We start from the raw sequence: 17,440 nt of genomic DNA on the forward strand, positions 1-17,440 counted from the left end.
GATGGAAACTGGGGTCACTGGTGTCTTTGTCCTCCTCAGATCCACCACCAGCTCTTTGGTTTTTGCTGTGTTGAGCTGCAGGTGGTTCAGCTCACACCATGTGACAAAGTTGTCAACCACAGCCCTGTATTCAGCCTCCTCACCCTTACTGATACATCCCACTACAGCAGAGTCATCAGAAAACTTCTGAAGATGGCAAGACTCTGTCTGGTAGCTGAAGTCCGTGGTGTAAAGGGTGAAGAGGAAAGGAGAGAGAACAGTCCCTTGTGGTGCGCCAGTGCTGCTAACCACTGTATCTGACACACAGTGACGCAGGCGCACGTACTGTGGTCGACCAGTGAGGTAGTCCACAATCCAGGAAACAAGGGGGGGATCCACCAGCATCGCCGTCATCTTGTCACCCAGTAGAGCAGGCCTGATGGTGTTGAATGCGCTGGAGAAGTCAAAGAAAGTGACCCTCACAGTGCTCCTCGGCTTGTCCAGGTGGGTGTAGGCACGGTTTAGCAGGTAGATGATGGCATCCTCAACTCCAATCCGGGGCTGATAGGCGAACTGCAGGGGGTCCAGGTGTGGCCTGACCATAGGCCTGAGCTGCTCCAGGACGAGTCTCTCCAGGGTCTTCATGATATGAGACGTCAGTGCCACCGGTCGGTAGTCAGAGAGACCGCTGGGCTGCGGCGTCTTTGGCACTGGAACGAGGCAGGACGTCTTCCATATCACAGGGACCCTCTGGAGGCTCAGGCTCATCTCGAAGACGCGGTGTAGAACTCCACATAGCTGTTCGGCGCAGGCTCTGAGAACCCGTGGACTGACACCATCAGGGCCTGCAGCCTTACCGGCGTGGAGTTTGCTCAGTTGTCTCCGTACCTGAAGCGGTGTAAACTGTGCAGGTTGAGCAGGGGGAGGTTCGAAGTCCAGAGTGAGAGGAGGGCAGGTAGCAGGGGAGCCAGGAGAGGTGTGAAGAGAGGGGGATGGGTGTGAGGGTCTCATGGCGTTGAATGAGGTGCTATCAGGAGGAGGAGGGGGGGTCAGAAGCAGTGATGGCTGTAGACAGTCAGCAGGAGAGACAGCAGGGGCCTGGGCTGCAGTGTCAAACCTGTTGAAGAACAGATTCAACTCATTAGCCCCAGCCACACTGCCATCAGATCCACCGCTAGCTGGTCTGAAGCCTGTGATGGTCTTCATGCCACTCCAGACCTCCCTCATGTTGTTTTGCTGGAGTTTCATCTCCAGCTTTCTCCTGTAACTGTCCTTAGCCTCTCTGATCTTGTTGTTAAGCTCCCTCTGAACGTCCCGAAGCTCCTCCCTGTTGCCACCTCTGAAGGCCCTCTTCTTCTGGTTCAGAGTGGCTTTGATGTCTTTGGTTACCCAGGGCTTGTTGTTTGGGTAACAACGCACAGTCCGAGCTGGGACAATGCCGTCCACACAGAAATTGATGTAGTCTGTGATGCATTCAGTAAGCCCATCAATGTCCTCTCCATGCGGCTCACAGAGTGCATTCCAGTCTGTCACCTCAAAACAGCCCTGCAGTGCCTCATAGCAGTCCTCTGACCATGTCCTCATTGTCTTTGTGGTCACAGGCAGCCTCTTCACTAGAGGCACATAGCAGGGGGTGAGAAGCACCAGGTTGTGATCTGATCTCCCCAGGGGGGGAAGGGACGTGGAGGTGTATGCGTCCTTCACATTAGCATACAACAGGGACAGGGTCCTTTCGTCTCTTGTTGTACAGGTCACATACTGGGTGAATTTCGATCAGAGCAGTCGGGTGTGCGGTCTGTAGTCTGGTTATTGTGGAGTGGATGACGTCACATGCCGACGTTGGGTTAGCGGACGGGGGAATGTAAACAGCCACAACGATAGCATGTGAGAATTCACGGGGTAAATAGTACGGACAGAGGCCCACAGATAACAGTTCAATATCCGGACTGCAGATGCGGTCTTTGATGGTAACGTGACCAGGATTGCACCACCTGTTGTTCACGTAAACAGCAAGCCCCCCTCCTTTACGCTTGCCGCTCGTAGTGCAGTCCCTGTCAGCCCGGACAGTGTGGAAGCCCTCGGTGGAAATATTATGGTCAGGAACATCCGCGTGTAGCCATGACTCCGAGAAAATCATCAGGCTACACTCCCGGTATTCCTGACGACTCCGGATTAGCGCTGTTAGCTCGTCCATCTTATTCCCCAGTGATCTCACGTTGCCCATGATGAGAGATGGGAGACACGGCTTGAATGTCTTCCTCTCCATAAGTCTCCGGTGTTTCGCTCCTTTTCTCCGCCGTAGCGATCCTTTCCCTCTGCCTCCACGGTGTGTTTTCCTCAATAGTTCAGCAGGGATGTCCGCCTTCACCGTAGCCGAGCCGGCCGGCTTCAGCTCTAACAGCTGATCCCTGGAGTAAACAATGCGGAGTTGTTGAGCAACCGTCGTGTGGCGGAGTAAAAGCAGCGATTCAACCAAAAACGCCACAACAAAAACTCTCCACACAAGCATGTTTAAAGAGAGAGGCTTAATAAATAACTATGTTAAAAGAAAAAAAAAAGAAAAAAAAAAAGTAAGATAAAGTAAAAAGGAGAAAAGTTGAAACAAAGTAAAAGTAAGCAGGAGCGACTAGAACAGGCTGCATACACCGCGGCGCATGCGCACATGACGCAACGCCTACCATCTGGTCTAGATTAAGGAGGGTGACGAGTGGAAGACCGCCTTCAATACCCCCCTAGGTCATTTTGAATACCTGGTGATGTCTTTTGGTCTTACCAATGCTCCTGCTGTATTTCAGGCCCTACTGAACGATGTCCTACATGACTTGTTGAATCGCTCTGTGTTTGTTTACCTGGATGACATCCTGATTTTTTTCCAAGGACTTGTCAGAACACGTCGAGCACGTCCGCCAAGTTCTACAGTGATTACAGGAAAACCCCTGCTGTTCATGACAATATTTCCTGTAAGCCCCACAGCTCTTTGGTGTTTCAGCACAGCAGGAGCAGGTGATGTGTGTTAGGCTCTGTAATTTTGATGACTTTTTTTTCCCTGACACCCAACCCCGAATCAGCAGTCTCTCTGTGTTCTGGCACCTCTTGATTCACAAAGTAAGCATTGCATAATACCTTTATGTTTCTAAATGAAGTCCATAAACCATAGAGTTGGACTTAACACCTGAGAATGACTCAATAAAAACAGTTTCATGAAGATTGTTTTGGAGGTTTTGGACCATATCACATGATCTTCATCAGGAACTTGAGGCTTCCCATGATTCTGAGCACCTGTAGGACTTGTCATCCATGTAAACAGTTTGACAGTTGGATCTCGACCAACAGCAGTTGACAAGCTAGTAAGTTGACCTTGAGTTGAAACCGTTTTGTCAGCTGTTGTGTCCAAGGTCAAAAATAAGCCTTTCTTCATATATTTTTCTGGGAGGCTGTGACATTTGATGGTATTTTTTTTGTGCATGTGTTAAATCTACTATGGCCATTCCTGTAACACATAGCCAATATAAAAAAAATCTTGCTTATGTTAGTTTGAATATGTCATACACTTGAAGTAATAGCTGCTTCAATATCAACTGAAAAGGACCATCAGGACAGGGTTTTGTTCTTGTTTATCATGTTAGATATTTTTCATGTGGTTCCGTCCCTCATTTAAATCTGGGTACATGTACAGTGGAAGCCAACATTACTAATCAGGGAAAAACAGTTTTTAAAAGGAAAGGTGTACTGGGTACCTACAGCTTCCACAAGTACTGGAAGAATGGTATTAGAAACATTTATATTCTGCAGAACATACAAAGTAATTCATGAGAAGTAATTAAATAATATAATATTAATATAATAAACATTATAGAAAGATAGAAACAATGCAGTGGGTGGTTGAAGGGAGGAGCATGGAGGTGGAGGTTAGGTAAACTTGTTTTGCAGTTGGTTTGCTGAAGGTGCAGCCAGACATTCCACACTCCCTCGGTCTATTTACTCCCTCCTCTGTCTGTCTCTCTGTCTCTCTCTGTCTCTCTCTCTCTCAATCACAAACACACGCTACTGCTGCTACTACTAGCCTACAACTTTTTTTTCCCTTTTTTCTCACTTTTCCCTTATACACATACATACTTGTTATGGAATTGTTACTTGTTTCACTTGAATTATGATAAGCATGGTTACTGTCAGACAGTGGTGAGTGCCGGACTAGGTTGGTTGGGGCAGGAGGGTGGGGGCTTGTGTGGGCTGGGCGTGGCCCAAAGCAAGACCAACCTAAAATTAAAAACAATTAAAAACTATATAAAAAAAGGGTGGAGGTGGGGCAGTCCCTCGCTGACCTGCCCTGACTCTCATGTAAAGCAGCCAAACACACACTACCCACACATAAAAACTGTATCTTATCTGATCTCTACTCTCGGACTCTGCTCTATGTTTTTGTCCATATGTCTGTTTGTCTAACTTGTTTATTTTGTTTAGCCTATATCTCACACTTTTTTTCTTTCTGTCACATCATTTCCCAAAATTTCAAATAAAAGGAAATTTTAAAAGCATGTCATCACCTTAATCAAACTTGCTGGGAAAGGGTTGTGACTCTTGAAAGTGGACATCATCAGAGCTTTTAAAGTTCTTACTATCTATACCTGAGGCTGGCTAGTGAAAACATTTGGGGCTGTAGCCCAGAAGTCTGAGTCCTTTTCAGATGGGAGTCAAGAAAACTGTGACATAGTTTGAGAAGGAAAGGAAGGATGTGTGACTCCTGTCTGGGCAGGTCTACTGAGTAGGTTAATGTTTCTGTTAGGAAAGGTCAGCACAGACCCCAACAGCAGAATGACACATTAGAACAGCCTACAGCCTCAGAAACACTGACATGCACCGACCTGATGTCAAGTGGACTGGACCGAATCCCCTGCAGGTCTCCTGAAACTGTGCAGACTAGAAGAAATCACTGCTCCGACGGACGTTTTCTCTCCCTCCTCTCCACTCCCTTTGTGAAACGGAAACATCAGCAAGTCAGTCTGCTTTAGTTTGATTTGAAGTTATCACTTCACATCAGTGTGCAGACACGTCAGAATTTGCAGTTTTCACTGCTACAGTGTTGCATCTGTGGCTGCTGGTAATGCAACCACATAAAAGTCTACTGTACTGGGCAATTTTTCATCATCATCATGTTTTTGTTTTTTTATTTGACAGCACAGAGGTCCAGGGCTATTCTCAAATTCTCCGGGGTTAAAGCCTCGAATGCCCAGGTCTAAATACGTGCCTACCCAACTTCTGCCGATTCTTTGGAAGTCGGTTGGTGAGGTGCATGTTACTTCACCATAAGGTCTTCACACTGAGTCTGTATTTTTTATACATATTTTTTAATCCACAGCCCCAAACTTTTCAACGTCTTGTCAGAAGCCCTCTGTTGGATCCTTTCTAACGATAGACGGGGCCATACCTTGAAAGCTTTCTCCAGTTCTCGTCATGGTCTCTTTACCGTATAGTTAGCCGGGGACCGTATAATGGCACTTTCTACTGTAAAAAATAATCAATAAAGGCTTCACAACAATACACAACCAGACATGTAGTTAGCAGTGGATTGCAATGGAGTAATGTTATAGCATCACTTTTTACCATCAAAATTCATCAACCAAGGTTTCTAAAAAATACTGCACAACCATTTTCTCTGGCTCAATCTTCCGAAACAAGTTGTAAACCATCTAAAGCAACATTTACACCTGGAAATAAACATATATATTAGGTCGGTTCAGGAGTCCCCCTGCTCAAATTGACATTCTAAGTATGGTTCCCACATCTTCTTAAAGATCAAATTCAGGCCAGTGGAACAGTGGTGAGGGGCTGAAGGTCCTCATGTCACCGGCCGCGGGTTTGATTCTGACCTGAAGCCCTTTGCTGCATGTCTCCCCCTCTCTCTCACTCCATTTTCTGTCTGTCCTATCTAATAAAAAGGCTTGAAAAACTAGCAAAACTGCCAAATTCAAAGACCCAACACAGCATAGTTTGAGACACAGAACAAGGTTGATTAATGTTACAACAGAATTTCTATTATGAGAACTAGCAGGCTTGCGCATGAAACAATGATGCAGGAGACAAACATGCAGAGAGCAGAACATAGCCTATTTACTGCAAGTTTTACTTCAGTTTCCAGTCTTGCACAAATATATTTATTATAGGTGTGTATTTATAACTATTTTCAAAAACTTCCAAGGTCTTGATTTTTTCCCCCAATCATGTTCACAAACCTTCAATAATTTCAAAGGGATTCATGTGTTATGTGCCATGGCTGAGTCAGCTGGCAGCAAATTGCATCTTTAAAAAAAAAAGGCTATTTTTAGAGAGTGACAGGCTAAAAACTGCAAAAATACAATGCTCAGGCCAAGGTCACCAAAGGGCAGATATCTCTCACTCTCTAGCAGTGTATGCAAAATGTGGACACTGCCGCACCATGCCTGGAGTAGATGACCATATAAAGAAATCCGGCATGGACTGATCACCTTGAACTGAGAATAGAAAAAACTGATGGAAAACGGAGCAGTCTGAAATAGGAGGTTTTTGCTCACAGGAATTACTTTTACATGCATTTACCTCATAATCTTGGCCATGTTTAATATGAACATCCAACATGTAACATTATATATGATTAAAAATAAGGAAAAATATAATAGGTCTCCTTAAAGGGGACAACAACAATGTGCTGTGACATTTAATCTCTCAGAGTAAAGGTTTACCATGAGAATGCACAAAAATAGATGGGACAAATGTAATTCCATAGAGGCAGATCTTTTTGCAGAACCAGATAAGGGCACGTAGTGACCTGTGTTTTACAGCAATCACACCGGAATTCTGAACACCTAAGTGAAACTAGCCTCAGCAGCAGTGAGCGGAAAGTCCCTCCTGTGTGAAGCCATTGCAGCAAAAACAGACTACCTCCAGAAGATGCCGACATGCTCTGCCTGCATGCCCCATGCATGAACAAGGACATCAGCCAATCACCGAACACATGACAGTAGACTTTAGCCAATGGGTGCTTTGCTGGTTTTCAGCAGACAGTGTCATGAAGAGGGGAGTTTCTTTGGATGGATGTAAGTGGTAATAAAAGAAGGGAAAGTGGGGAAAGAAGAAGTGACAATGTGACAAATGTTCATGGCAGTTATGGTTAGGTTTCATAATCAAACTCCACCCTACTTTTTCTACCACTAAGAAGTGAAACATAATTAGAAAAATGATCATTCGATTATATTACAGTCCGTCCGCTATATGTTGCCCTCTTAAATCTCTACACACACATGTTCCTATTATACTTCTGTCCTCATTACAAGCCTGAATCAGAAGATGGAAATTCATGATATTCAATTACAAGTGAACACAGCATAACTGGTAGTGACGATCTATGCCGACACACCAACCTCTGTCAACAGAGTCACTAACATGTAGGCTTATTTACATTTAGAGAGGGAATGTCTCCAAAGACACACAGATGTGAATACTCAGCAAAGAGGCAATAAGTGCTTTCATTAGTGGGTCATATCAATCACCATTGTTTTAACTCACTCTATGTTATATAGGAACTTAAATTACAATTAAAGAGATGAAAATTTTACCGAACACAACTTTGAGATATCAATGAGGACAATCTGATAAACAGTCCTCACATACAGACTTTTAATAGTATATTATTTATAGAAAACTGAAACTGAAAAGCATGTCAGATTATGAAGTTTTTTTAATGATTCTTTATTGATGCATATTGTTCCTCTTTAGTGGTGAACAATCTTGGAAAGGTCTGTTACTGCCACCTACCCATGGATCTATTCTCTTCCACCAAATACATAACTGCAGTGCATTGTGGGTGATATCCACCTCTGGAGTGACCATCGTTGTTTACTCGATCACTCAGCCCTCCGAGGGTCCATCTCACCAAGTTACCTTCAATTTTTTCAGACTATTGGAATGACACTTAAGATGGTGGCGGGGATTCCCCTGAAAGCAAGTGAACGAGGGGAAGTGAACGAGGGCAAGTGAACGAGGGAAAGTAAACAAGGGGAAGTGAATGGGGGCAAGTTGAACCACTATTGAAACGCAGCAAGTCTTGATCCCGTCACATCTTGCTCCCATCACTTCTGAGTTAGCTCTGAAGGTGACAATGATGTCACGAATTATATGGAGATACTTCATCTCACTAAACGATGCCGTAAATGCAATAAATATAAAGTATATTATTAGGGATGCATTATAGAGATGGATGCTGTATTAACTGCAAGCATTAGTCTACCTGTTTAATTAGAGTAGTAGTTTAAAGACATTATTCTATTATTTCTGTATAAGTGCTTCCTTCTCTTAATCACTTCTCTGTGTGTTTAGAAGAAGCAGGTTTGTTAACCTCAGGCTGTGTAAGCACAATGAACGTTTTATTAATATCATACACAGCAATACAGTTACAGCGATCTAGTCACTTCAATTCTATGTTTGCAACACCAGTTAGGGTTTTATATTACATTTTAAAATATCTGTTTGCAGTGCAGGCAGCACGTGGTGTGGTGGTAGCACTGTCGCCTCACAGCAATATTTTTTAATAATAAACATTTTGTGTGTTTGTCAGTTATGTAATGTCTTTTTGCACTACAATAAAGCTGCAATCATAGGTAATGGAAAACTACGGACCAGTTTCTCCTCCATGTTAGTCTTTTTTGGAAGCGGACAGGTGTGCAATGTTTTTCATGCACATGTCAGTCAAACAGACTGTTGACATGTGACTGCACCCGCCCCCTCACCCACCCATCCACACACTCGTGGCAACACACTTAGAGGTAGGGGTGTCACCATAGACTGTAGGCCTATAAAGAATGGACGGAGCTACGGTGACGTCACTCATAGGTTTGCTAACATCCGAAAAGAAACAACCCCGGACGCTGCCATCTTCTTTTTTCTATGTCCACGGGTCTACTCTTTATGTCTATGGGCGCTGCCATCTTTAAGTTTTGCAATGGACAGGAAAAGGAGGAGCTTGGGGGACGAGGGTGCATCGATTGGATCCAGGGTTGGACCTGACGAAGGGGCCATGTGCCCGCCCACTTCTATCAGCAAGCTGATGTGTCTGAGCCGCTGCTGCTGCTAATAACATTAACCTTTATAATCGGAGGTAAGCTGTACGGCTAACTCAACCTACATTACTGTAGTAGAACTACGTTTGGTTATCACGAAAAAAAAACGTTAACCTTCGATTGTTATTGTAGCTGAAGTTACATTGTGTGAGCTGTCACTGTCGTTAATTGACGGTAGTTAACGTGAATAATGGAATTATATTACGTTATTATAATATTACCTTCTGTTTGATAGTGACGTGCTGTTTGTTCATGACTCAGGATATCAGCAGATGTAAATGAGCTAATTTAACTAGTTTACACCACAGAATACTGTCTGAGTGCAGCTCAGTATTATGTTTGTTAAGAATTAACGTTTCAACTGCATTAATAATATTGTTAATGACATTAAAAATATTTAACTAAGAAGCCATTGATATTATATATATATATATATATATATATATATATATATATATATATATATATATGCAGTCACCATGGCATGTAAACCCGCACTGTGAGTAATAAGTTACTTTTCTATTGTTATTTAATATAAAACAGTACAGCAGACATTTTATTTTTTATAACCAAGGCTTTTCCTCTACAGCCATTACAATATTTTCTGTCCATCCAGCCAGTGTGTGGATTATAGGAGACCATGTCCTGTGATGGGTTGACAGAGCTACAGAGGACAGGGGAACAGCCTTGGCATTGAATGTAAATTTTGCACTGAATTAATTATTTGTTACATTCTTCAGTACACATTTTAGTATTATCTTAATGGGGTTTAGAAGGATAATATACTGTAATTTTTTGAATTAAATCAATTTTAATGTGCAATAAAAGTTCTTATGAAGGTCTTGCCAAAAGTTTGTTGATGTTTTATGGTGCAGATATGGTATGAATTTTAACATTAGCAACATGTACAGTATTGTAATCAGACAAGAATACATTGATCAAAGTTTTTGCCAAAACTTGTAATCGGTTACAATGCTCTTTATACAGTATGTTAGCTGTTATCAACATTATAGAAATGTCTCTTGTGATTAACCAAGCAAGAGTATTCTGTAGTTCATGTTAATACACTCAGTACTGTAAAATCCCAGCAGGAAAACAAAAAACTAGAATCATCATTTATTACATTTTCCAATTACAATAACTGTGGATATGAATAAAAGAATTGTGCATATTAAAGACTGCAGTGGGTGATTTAAAGGGTTCACAACATTAACAGAGCCTGGTGAGCATCAGTGACTTGGTGATGATCCTCCTCATCTTCAACAGCTTATCCGGGGTCTGGTCGCAGGGGACCCAGGCCAGTGTGAAGATATAATCTCTCCACCTAGTCCTAGGTCTTCCCTGAGGCCTCCTCCCTGCTTCACAATAAAAATATTTTCTCTTGTGTAGCATACAGTGAATACAACTTGCATTTCATTGTGCAAACCTGTTTCGTAGAATCACGTATAAATGACCTTCCATTTATCCTCACCACACATTTGAGAACTAAAAATGTTGTCCATGCAGTCGCCCTTTTCTACAACCAGATGAATGACACCAAATCTGCCCCTCCACAGATGAGCTCTTCTGTTGGCACCGGTCACTCACTTTTCTCTGTGTGGAGACCCTTTACAGATGTAGCAAAAAGACAAACAACATCGATTCAATAAATTATACCATATAAAATAAAGACATCTCAAATGTTACCGGATGTTAGTTTTTACATTCACCACTAAGTATTGATCCATTTACTGTGTGATTAGTGCATCATAATGCATCTGTCTACCGTCTTGTCTAAGAAGAACTGATCCTCCTCAGAGTGTGTACTGCACAGACCTGGTGTGTCTGATGGGTCCAGTTGTCTCAGGCTGCACCCATCACCTGAAGGAAATGTGTTTGAAAAAATGTGTTTACTGTTGTGCATTCAGACTCTATATTATAGTATAACGTGTATATTCACATTCACCTTTTCCCACTAACGTGAACTCATCTGCAATATGTATCTGCAATCAATATGAGGATTGTTTATGACAGTTGCATATCACAAAATGATGTGCAAATAAACTGTACAAACAACTTACTACATCTGCAATATCCATCTGCTATTACATTGAACCTGTTTATGTTTATTTAAGATGTGACAGATTCAGCTTTACAGGCTCATTTTAATTTGCAAAACATTAACAACAGGGCATACTCACCGAGAAATAGCAAAACTATGCAAGAGTTACCGCCAACAAGCAGCTGTTAGCACATAAATGACGAATCTAATATCAGGTTAAGATTAGTGCTAGCTTGGTGAACAACGTACTGTACAACTGTGATATTAGCTGACATGCAAAATTTGGTTAGCGAGAGACAAGACAACTCAGTTCAAATACAAGGTAGTTTAACATTTAAAGTTATAGTCTAAGATTTTCATCTATTTAATTGTCTTTTAAGTTCCTCTCTATCACAGTGTGTTAAAACAATGGTGATTGATCATATGACCCACTAATGAAAGCACTTGTTGCCTCTTTGCTGAGTATTCACATCTGTGTGTCTGTGGAGACATTCCCTCTCTAGATGTAAATAAGTGTCCATGTTAGTCTCGCTGCTGACAGTAGTTGGTCTGTCTGCCCATATCTTTACCAATGGTTATGTTGTGTTCTCTTGAACTTCCAACTTCTGTGATATAAAGTAGTGTACTTGAATGTGTTTAAAGAATATGCCTCTCAACCTGATATGTAATGAAGTGGTGCATGCTTATACATAATAAAGACCTGATTGCAGAATGGTATGCATTTCAGGTTAGAATGGCTTGACAGAAGTTTTCCTTTGAGGAGTGAAGGAGAAGGAACAGAGAGTATCAAAAGACAAGGACCGAAAAAATGAATAGCCAGCCTGAGTTGAAGGAGGAGTTCCTGAGAAAGGAGAGGGAAAGATGGAGAAAGAGGGTGAGCAAGGGCAAATTTAAAAACATCAACAATTTGAAGGAGCGAGAAAAGAGGCATAAGAGAAAGTATTGGAAACAGACACAGAAAGAATCAAGAGGACGAAAGAAACAAGCAAAGAACAACACGATACTCCACCATATAGTCCTTTAAGTATCTGCTGTTGTACCACCAGACTACAGAGCAGTTCTTTTCACAGGCTGTGAGACTCAACTCATCATCTGTACTCCATCATGAAAAAAAAATTGGTTTTGTTATTTTTCTTGTGTAGCTTAGGACTAGAACGCATATTTCGTTGTCTGTGACCTTTTATTTGACTTTTCTTTACCTTCTTTATAGCTAGGGAAGAACTGAACATCCTGGGCTATTTACAGAACAGATGAGTCAATCATTAATCATCATCATCACATTTTTTGTCAAAACAGCATCATGAAGTAAAACTAAAAAAAATGGTTGATGGATAAACCTGGTTTGCTTGGAATTCGATTGTTTTTTATGAACCATTTTAATGTTAATGCAATGTTTCTTTGTAAATGTAATATGCCATGCCATGTACCAGTCATCCTTGTTTACTTTTTTTTAACTTCTCCCAGTAAACCCATGTTTAGTCTGAACTTCTATCCTCTCTGTCATTCATCTTTCATTAATTTATTATGTATAAGCATGCACCACTTCATTACATATCAGGAACATTAGGAACATGTTACTAATTCAACTTCTTCCCTGGTGTTCTTCTTCCCTGGTGCTTTGTCATCTCACAGGTCTCTTCTGATCGTGGTGGTGCCTGCTGCCGTGGTCCTGTGTGACGCTTCCTGCTGCGATCATTACTATTACTATTACTATTACTATTACTACCCTCAGGCAAAGTCTGCAGAAACAAAGACTTACAGAAAGTATTCATATAGGGCTCAAAATGATTGCAAGAGAGCCCTTACTCATTTGACGATGACAGTAGGACAGCTGTGAGTCTGAGTGCAGACATTGGGATTCAACCCTGGCCTCTAAGGACCATGAATATCCATACTGACTTTTTGTATGGCCATTCTTGGGCTGTGCACTCAAGACTCAAGAAACCTAAAGCCTGGCGCAACAGCCCCTGTCACAGAAGGACTCACAGAAAAACACTTTCCTTATCTGTTGCTCTCAGCAGTTGCCAGATGTCAGCAGCACGGAAAAATCAGCATACTTTGAAAAGGAAAAAAAAAAAGGCATCTGTCTGCAAACCACGACAGGAACACTGGCATTTCTCTCATTGGTGTGGTGTCTGATGGCATCTATGTAAGGCTCTGCTATCTCTTATTTATGTAGGGGTCAGGACACCATTGGATTAAATAGCAACGTTTGGGATAATTAAGTAGTCTGTGGGAACTTGGGAACCAGACGGTAGCCGGTTCAAGGTCCTGCATCGACCAAGTATAGAGTGTGTACTGGTAACAGGAGAAGTTCATCCCCTGGGCACTGTTGGAGGCACCAAATCTCTATTTGCCCAGGAGGTTCCTGTGTGTGTGTGTGTATTCCAGGCCTGTGTGTGCACATATACAATAACAATAAAGTTATTCTTCAGCTTAATTATATTGAAAATGCAAGGTTTAAGTAATAGAACTATCTATCTAGCTATGTATTTACAGAATCTATTTGCAGATGTATATATGCGTGGGGGTAGTTGTGGCACCTGGTAAGTAGCCCAGGCGTCCTTCTTACCAGAGACTTAAAAATCCCAAACCCTATTTAGAGATTGTGCACCTTTGATGTTTGGCATTTTCCAGATGTGCAACTAGTATTCCTGCTCGACTACACAGCCAGTCCTGCTATTTGGCAGTGATAATAACAATAGTACCAACATTATTTTCCAGCTTGTAACTCACTTCTGTAGAAAATAACTACTGTGGTGACCGCCATGTTTATGCCTCTATGGATGTCAGCAGGGTCAAAACACTGGTTAAGGCCATAATGTAACAATGGTTCCCGCAACAAAGGTCCTCTCTACAGGCTCCAGGTGGTACTTAAGACTGCCAATCTCTTCCATACACCTTGCTGGTCCTAAAGGGAAGGCTGAACCAGAACTTTGCTGATGACCAGTCACACAGGAATGAGCTGACACGCTGGCTATTTTTCAATATTCCTTTAATAAAAAAATAACCCAAAGGGTTTCATACAAAAAATACTAGGTTAAGTATCAAGGATACATTGCAAACATTCTTAATCACAAATTAGTCTTTAACAGTGATTTTCTTTGCGCCCTGAAAGATAGGAAGTCATGAAACCACCACAGTGGAGCTCTCACAGTGTAATGTTGTCTATGACAACTGCAGATCAGATACAATGATTATCCTCACATAAGGTGCGTTCCACAATATTGGAGTGTGTTAGCTGTATGGATCATGTTTGGCACTTTAGAGCCAATCACCAAGCTGGGATTTGGAAATTAAAGGTGAGGTTGCAACAAGTGCCTTTCCTACAGAAAATTTGCTCTCCGTATCACAAACATTGTTCTAAACATAACAAATATAAACTCTTGTAGGCAGTAGTAAAGCAAAATGCATCAAATCAAAAAGTGCAATAATATACAGGAACAAACCACATTTTTTTTCAGACACTGGTAAATAATAAAAACTATAGATGCTGCATGAGGTTCTATAGGCAGCTGGGAAGATCATTCTACATGCTGCAATCCTGAAAGGCAGCAATAGTCCTAACTTCTTTACAGCACTGCAAACTGAGTGGATTTACCAGAAGGGATATTCCTCTAGTGAAATCGCTTAAAATATGGGGTTTGACAGGAATGACAAGGCCTCATGAAGAAAAGACAAACCCCAAAAAACAAGCTGGCTGGGGGCTATCTAATACAATGCTTGGTCCAAAAACATAAAGTCATAAAGTGGCTGTTAATGGACACTGAGACCCTGAAAGTTTGAGGTGCGGGAAGGGACGGCTTATTTAGAAATGTAGCGCGCCACAGCCTCTGTGGCTCCACCTCCAGGTCCATGACCTGAAGAGCACCAGCAGGAAGGTGAGGAAGCGCAGTGAAGACAGTGGACAGAGCAGGGGAGCCTCTTTTTGTCCATTTACATGTCGTGGCTTTACTTCTCCATCCAACACATCGCCTGTAGAGTTTGGACCTTTAGCTCCAGTTTCCTTAAGACCAACGCTCCCCGAGGGCTGGACCACAGTTCTAGAATCCCTGCTGGATTTCAGCAGACTGGTAGCATGCGAGCGTTGCCATTGTACTCCTCTTCGGCCTGGAAAAAAAGTATAGTTTACTTTATTACTATCTGAAAGGGTTGTTTCTTAACAGTTTGCCAGAGATGGTTATGCTCACTTATTGAAAACAACTTGGTTGACACACCTACCTCAGTGTATGCCGGGGGTGGCGGGAACGGGAAGACCGGAGCGTTCATGAAGATGGGGCTGTCGTCAGCGTCAAAATCATCCAGGAGTGGTGTGAGGGGCTGGTCCAGGCGGCAGTCGCGGGTGACGTCACAGTAGCTGGGAGGTTCAGAGGGCATCCTGAGGGACACCCAGCTCTGAGAGCTGTTGCTGACTGAACCCTCCTGGCTGCTCACGCTGTTGCTGCGGCTGCCAAGACCTACAGTACCAATGACCAGAGGCAGCTCCAGGATCAGCTTCTCACTACCGGGGATGTGGATGTAAATCTGTCAGAAGGAACATGAACACATACATGAACACTGATTATCAATTCTCAAAATGTAACAACCAAAAATCTCTGCAGCAACTGGAGGCTTACCATTAGAGCATACTCAACACGGATTATGTTGCATCCCAGCATAGATGGTTTTATCTTTGGCACCCTAATGGTCTTTCCCTGCCAGGCATCACACATGCCGGAGATGATGTGGTTGCCACGCACCGAAGACAGTTTCTGGCGAAAGACCTTGGTGCGGCCATTGGCTTGGTAGGTGTGTTTGGCGATGATGGCAGCCTTGGGCACCACAATGCGGGAGCAGGTGTTCTCAAACTTTGCGTTGATGCAGATGTCTTCACCTTCGCAGAAGCCACGGCGGTCAATTTTTGCATTCAGTGACACCTGGCCATCAGGAATGAACATACAGGTGACCTTCTTCTCCTTCATGCCACCTGTGGGAGACTGAGGAGATACAGGCAGGTGAGATTAAACTAACCTGGAGACCTCATTTCCAACTCATGCAACACTGTATCATAATTAGTGGATACAAATGGACACAAAAGAGCTCAATATGTTTGGGCTGTAATATGCCTTTAGCTGATCAGTGTCAGTGAACTCACTAGTAGGTCTGGGGTGTTGACATCCAGGGGCTCCTCGACCTCAAAGTGTTTCTTACACTCAAAAGTAGGCTGGTGTGGCCTCTCCATCAGGGCCTTCACATAGTACTGAACATAGCCAAACTTCCCCTTGTATGACGACACCAGCTGCCTGTGAGAACACGTGCGAAGAAAATTAAAACAAATATATACACTTGTACCTCAATGAAGAGCCATACATCCAAATATGCTGTAAAAGAATTTTAAGTTGAAAACGAATGCCTTACCCTTGCTGGGGGAGTTCAAATCCAAAGATGTACTCATATTTGTTGCCAGGCCTTAAGAGGACTGATCCATCAGAGTCTGGAAAGAGAAAATGAAACATTGTCTTGGCTTGAATGACACTGACAGCTGTTAGATTCAACATGGGAAACAACTCTGGGAGACTCCCTTTAGTCTGCTCTAACGAGGTGAAAGGGGAGTTCCATGTTAAGTACACTCACTGCCAGCAAGTCATTCCTCAATTCACAGTAGGCTAAAGCCAATGAGAGGATGGAACCACGAGCAATCCCATCAAATGACTCTGACAAACCATACCTATATTTTACCATATAGTCTACTATATCTTATTGCACATCCCACAATTTACTAAATTCCAATATATATTATTATACATAATTCAATCATCATGTCATTACTTAATCATAGCAACAGTTTACATAGACTAAATCAGATCTTAGTAGTATGTGGTGGAATGTGACTCCAGACGGTGATGATGTGAAAAGTAACGTACCCGTGGGCTGTCCATCCAGCCGCAGTACCTCTTCATATCGGAGGTACTCCGCCTCCTGTCGACACCGCTGCTTGCCTTTAGCGTACTCCACCTTGGCGCAGCCCAGACCCAGAACCTTCACCGCCGAAACGCGCGTCACCTCGCTCACCTCCACTTCAATCCGGCCACACACTCTGTCCCCGCCGCAGTAAAAAGTCTTGCTGGGGTCCGAAAAGATAATTTGAAAGGTTTTCACTCTCTTTACCATAGCCACCATGATTGCTTCTTCAGGATATCCAACACAAATTTATGAACTGATCTTTAATGCGACGAAGATCGCACGGTCGTTTCAGGAAACGCCAGGTTCCACCTCACACTGCTGTAAACAAAGACGACACTACTGGTTTTATGTGTCGAGCCTCCGCAGGACATGAGCAGCCAGAATGAAC

General features: G+C 42.8%; 1 protein-coding gene across 1 annotated transcript; it reads right to left on the bottom strand.

Moving 5' to 3' along the window:
- Positions 1-14,087: 14,087 nt before the first annotated feature.
- Positions 14,088-17,394, bottom strand: txnipa (thioredoxin interacting protein a). The gene is made up of 6 exons (XM_083925698.1): positions 17,013-17,394; positions 16,507-16,582; positions 16,244-16,391; positions 15,726-16,085; positions 15,331-15,633; positions 14,088-15,219 (listed from the first exon to the last, which is right to left on the bottom strand). Exons 1-6 carry the CDS (start codon positions 17,266-17,268, stop codon positions 15,172-15,174), a joined length of 1,191 nt encoding a protein of 396 aa, XP_083781824.1. The 5' UTR covers positions 17,269-17,394; the 3' UTR covers positions 14,088-15,171.
- Positions 17,395-17,440: the final 46 nt, after the last annotated feature.

The sequence above is a fragment of the Echiichthys vipera genome (genome assembly GCF_963691815.1).
Source record: "Echiichthys vipera genome assembly, chromosome: 13".
Lineage (NCBI taxonomy): Eukaryota > Metazoa > Chordata > Actinopteri > Perciformes > Trachinidae > Echiichthys > Echiichthys vipera.

What these genes read in the sequence shown, in the direction of transcription:
- txnipa (XM_083925698.1), bottom strand. Translation starts at nt 17,268, where the DNA reads ATGGTGGCTATGGTAAAGAGAGTGAAAACCTTTCAAATTATCTTTTCG. An exon ending in TTTGAACTCCCCCAGCAAGG is followed by an intron (nt 16,392 to 16,506) that starts GTAAGGCATTCG and finishes GTGTTCTCACAG; the next exon opens with GCAGCTGGTGTCGTCATACA. An exon ending in GTGTTGAGTATGCTCTAATG is followed by an intron (nt 15,634 to 15,725) that starts GTAAGCCTCCAG and finishes TCCTTCTGACAG; the next exon opens with ATTTACATCCACATCCCCGG.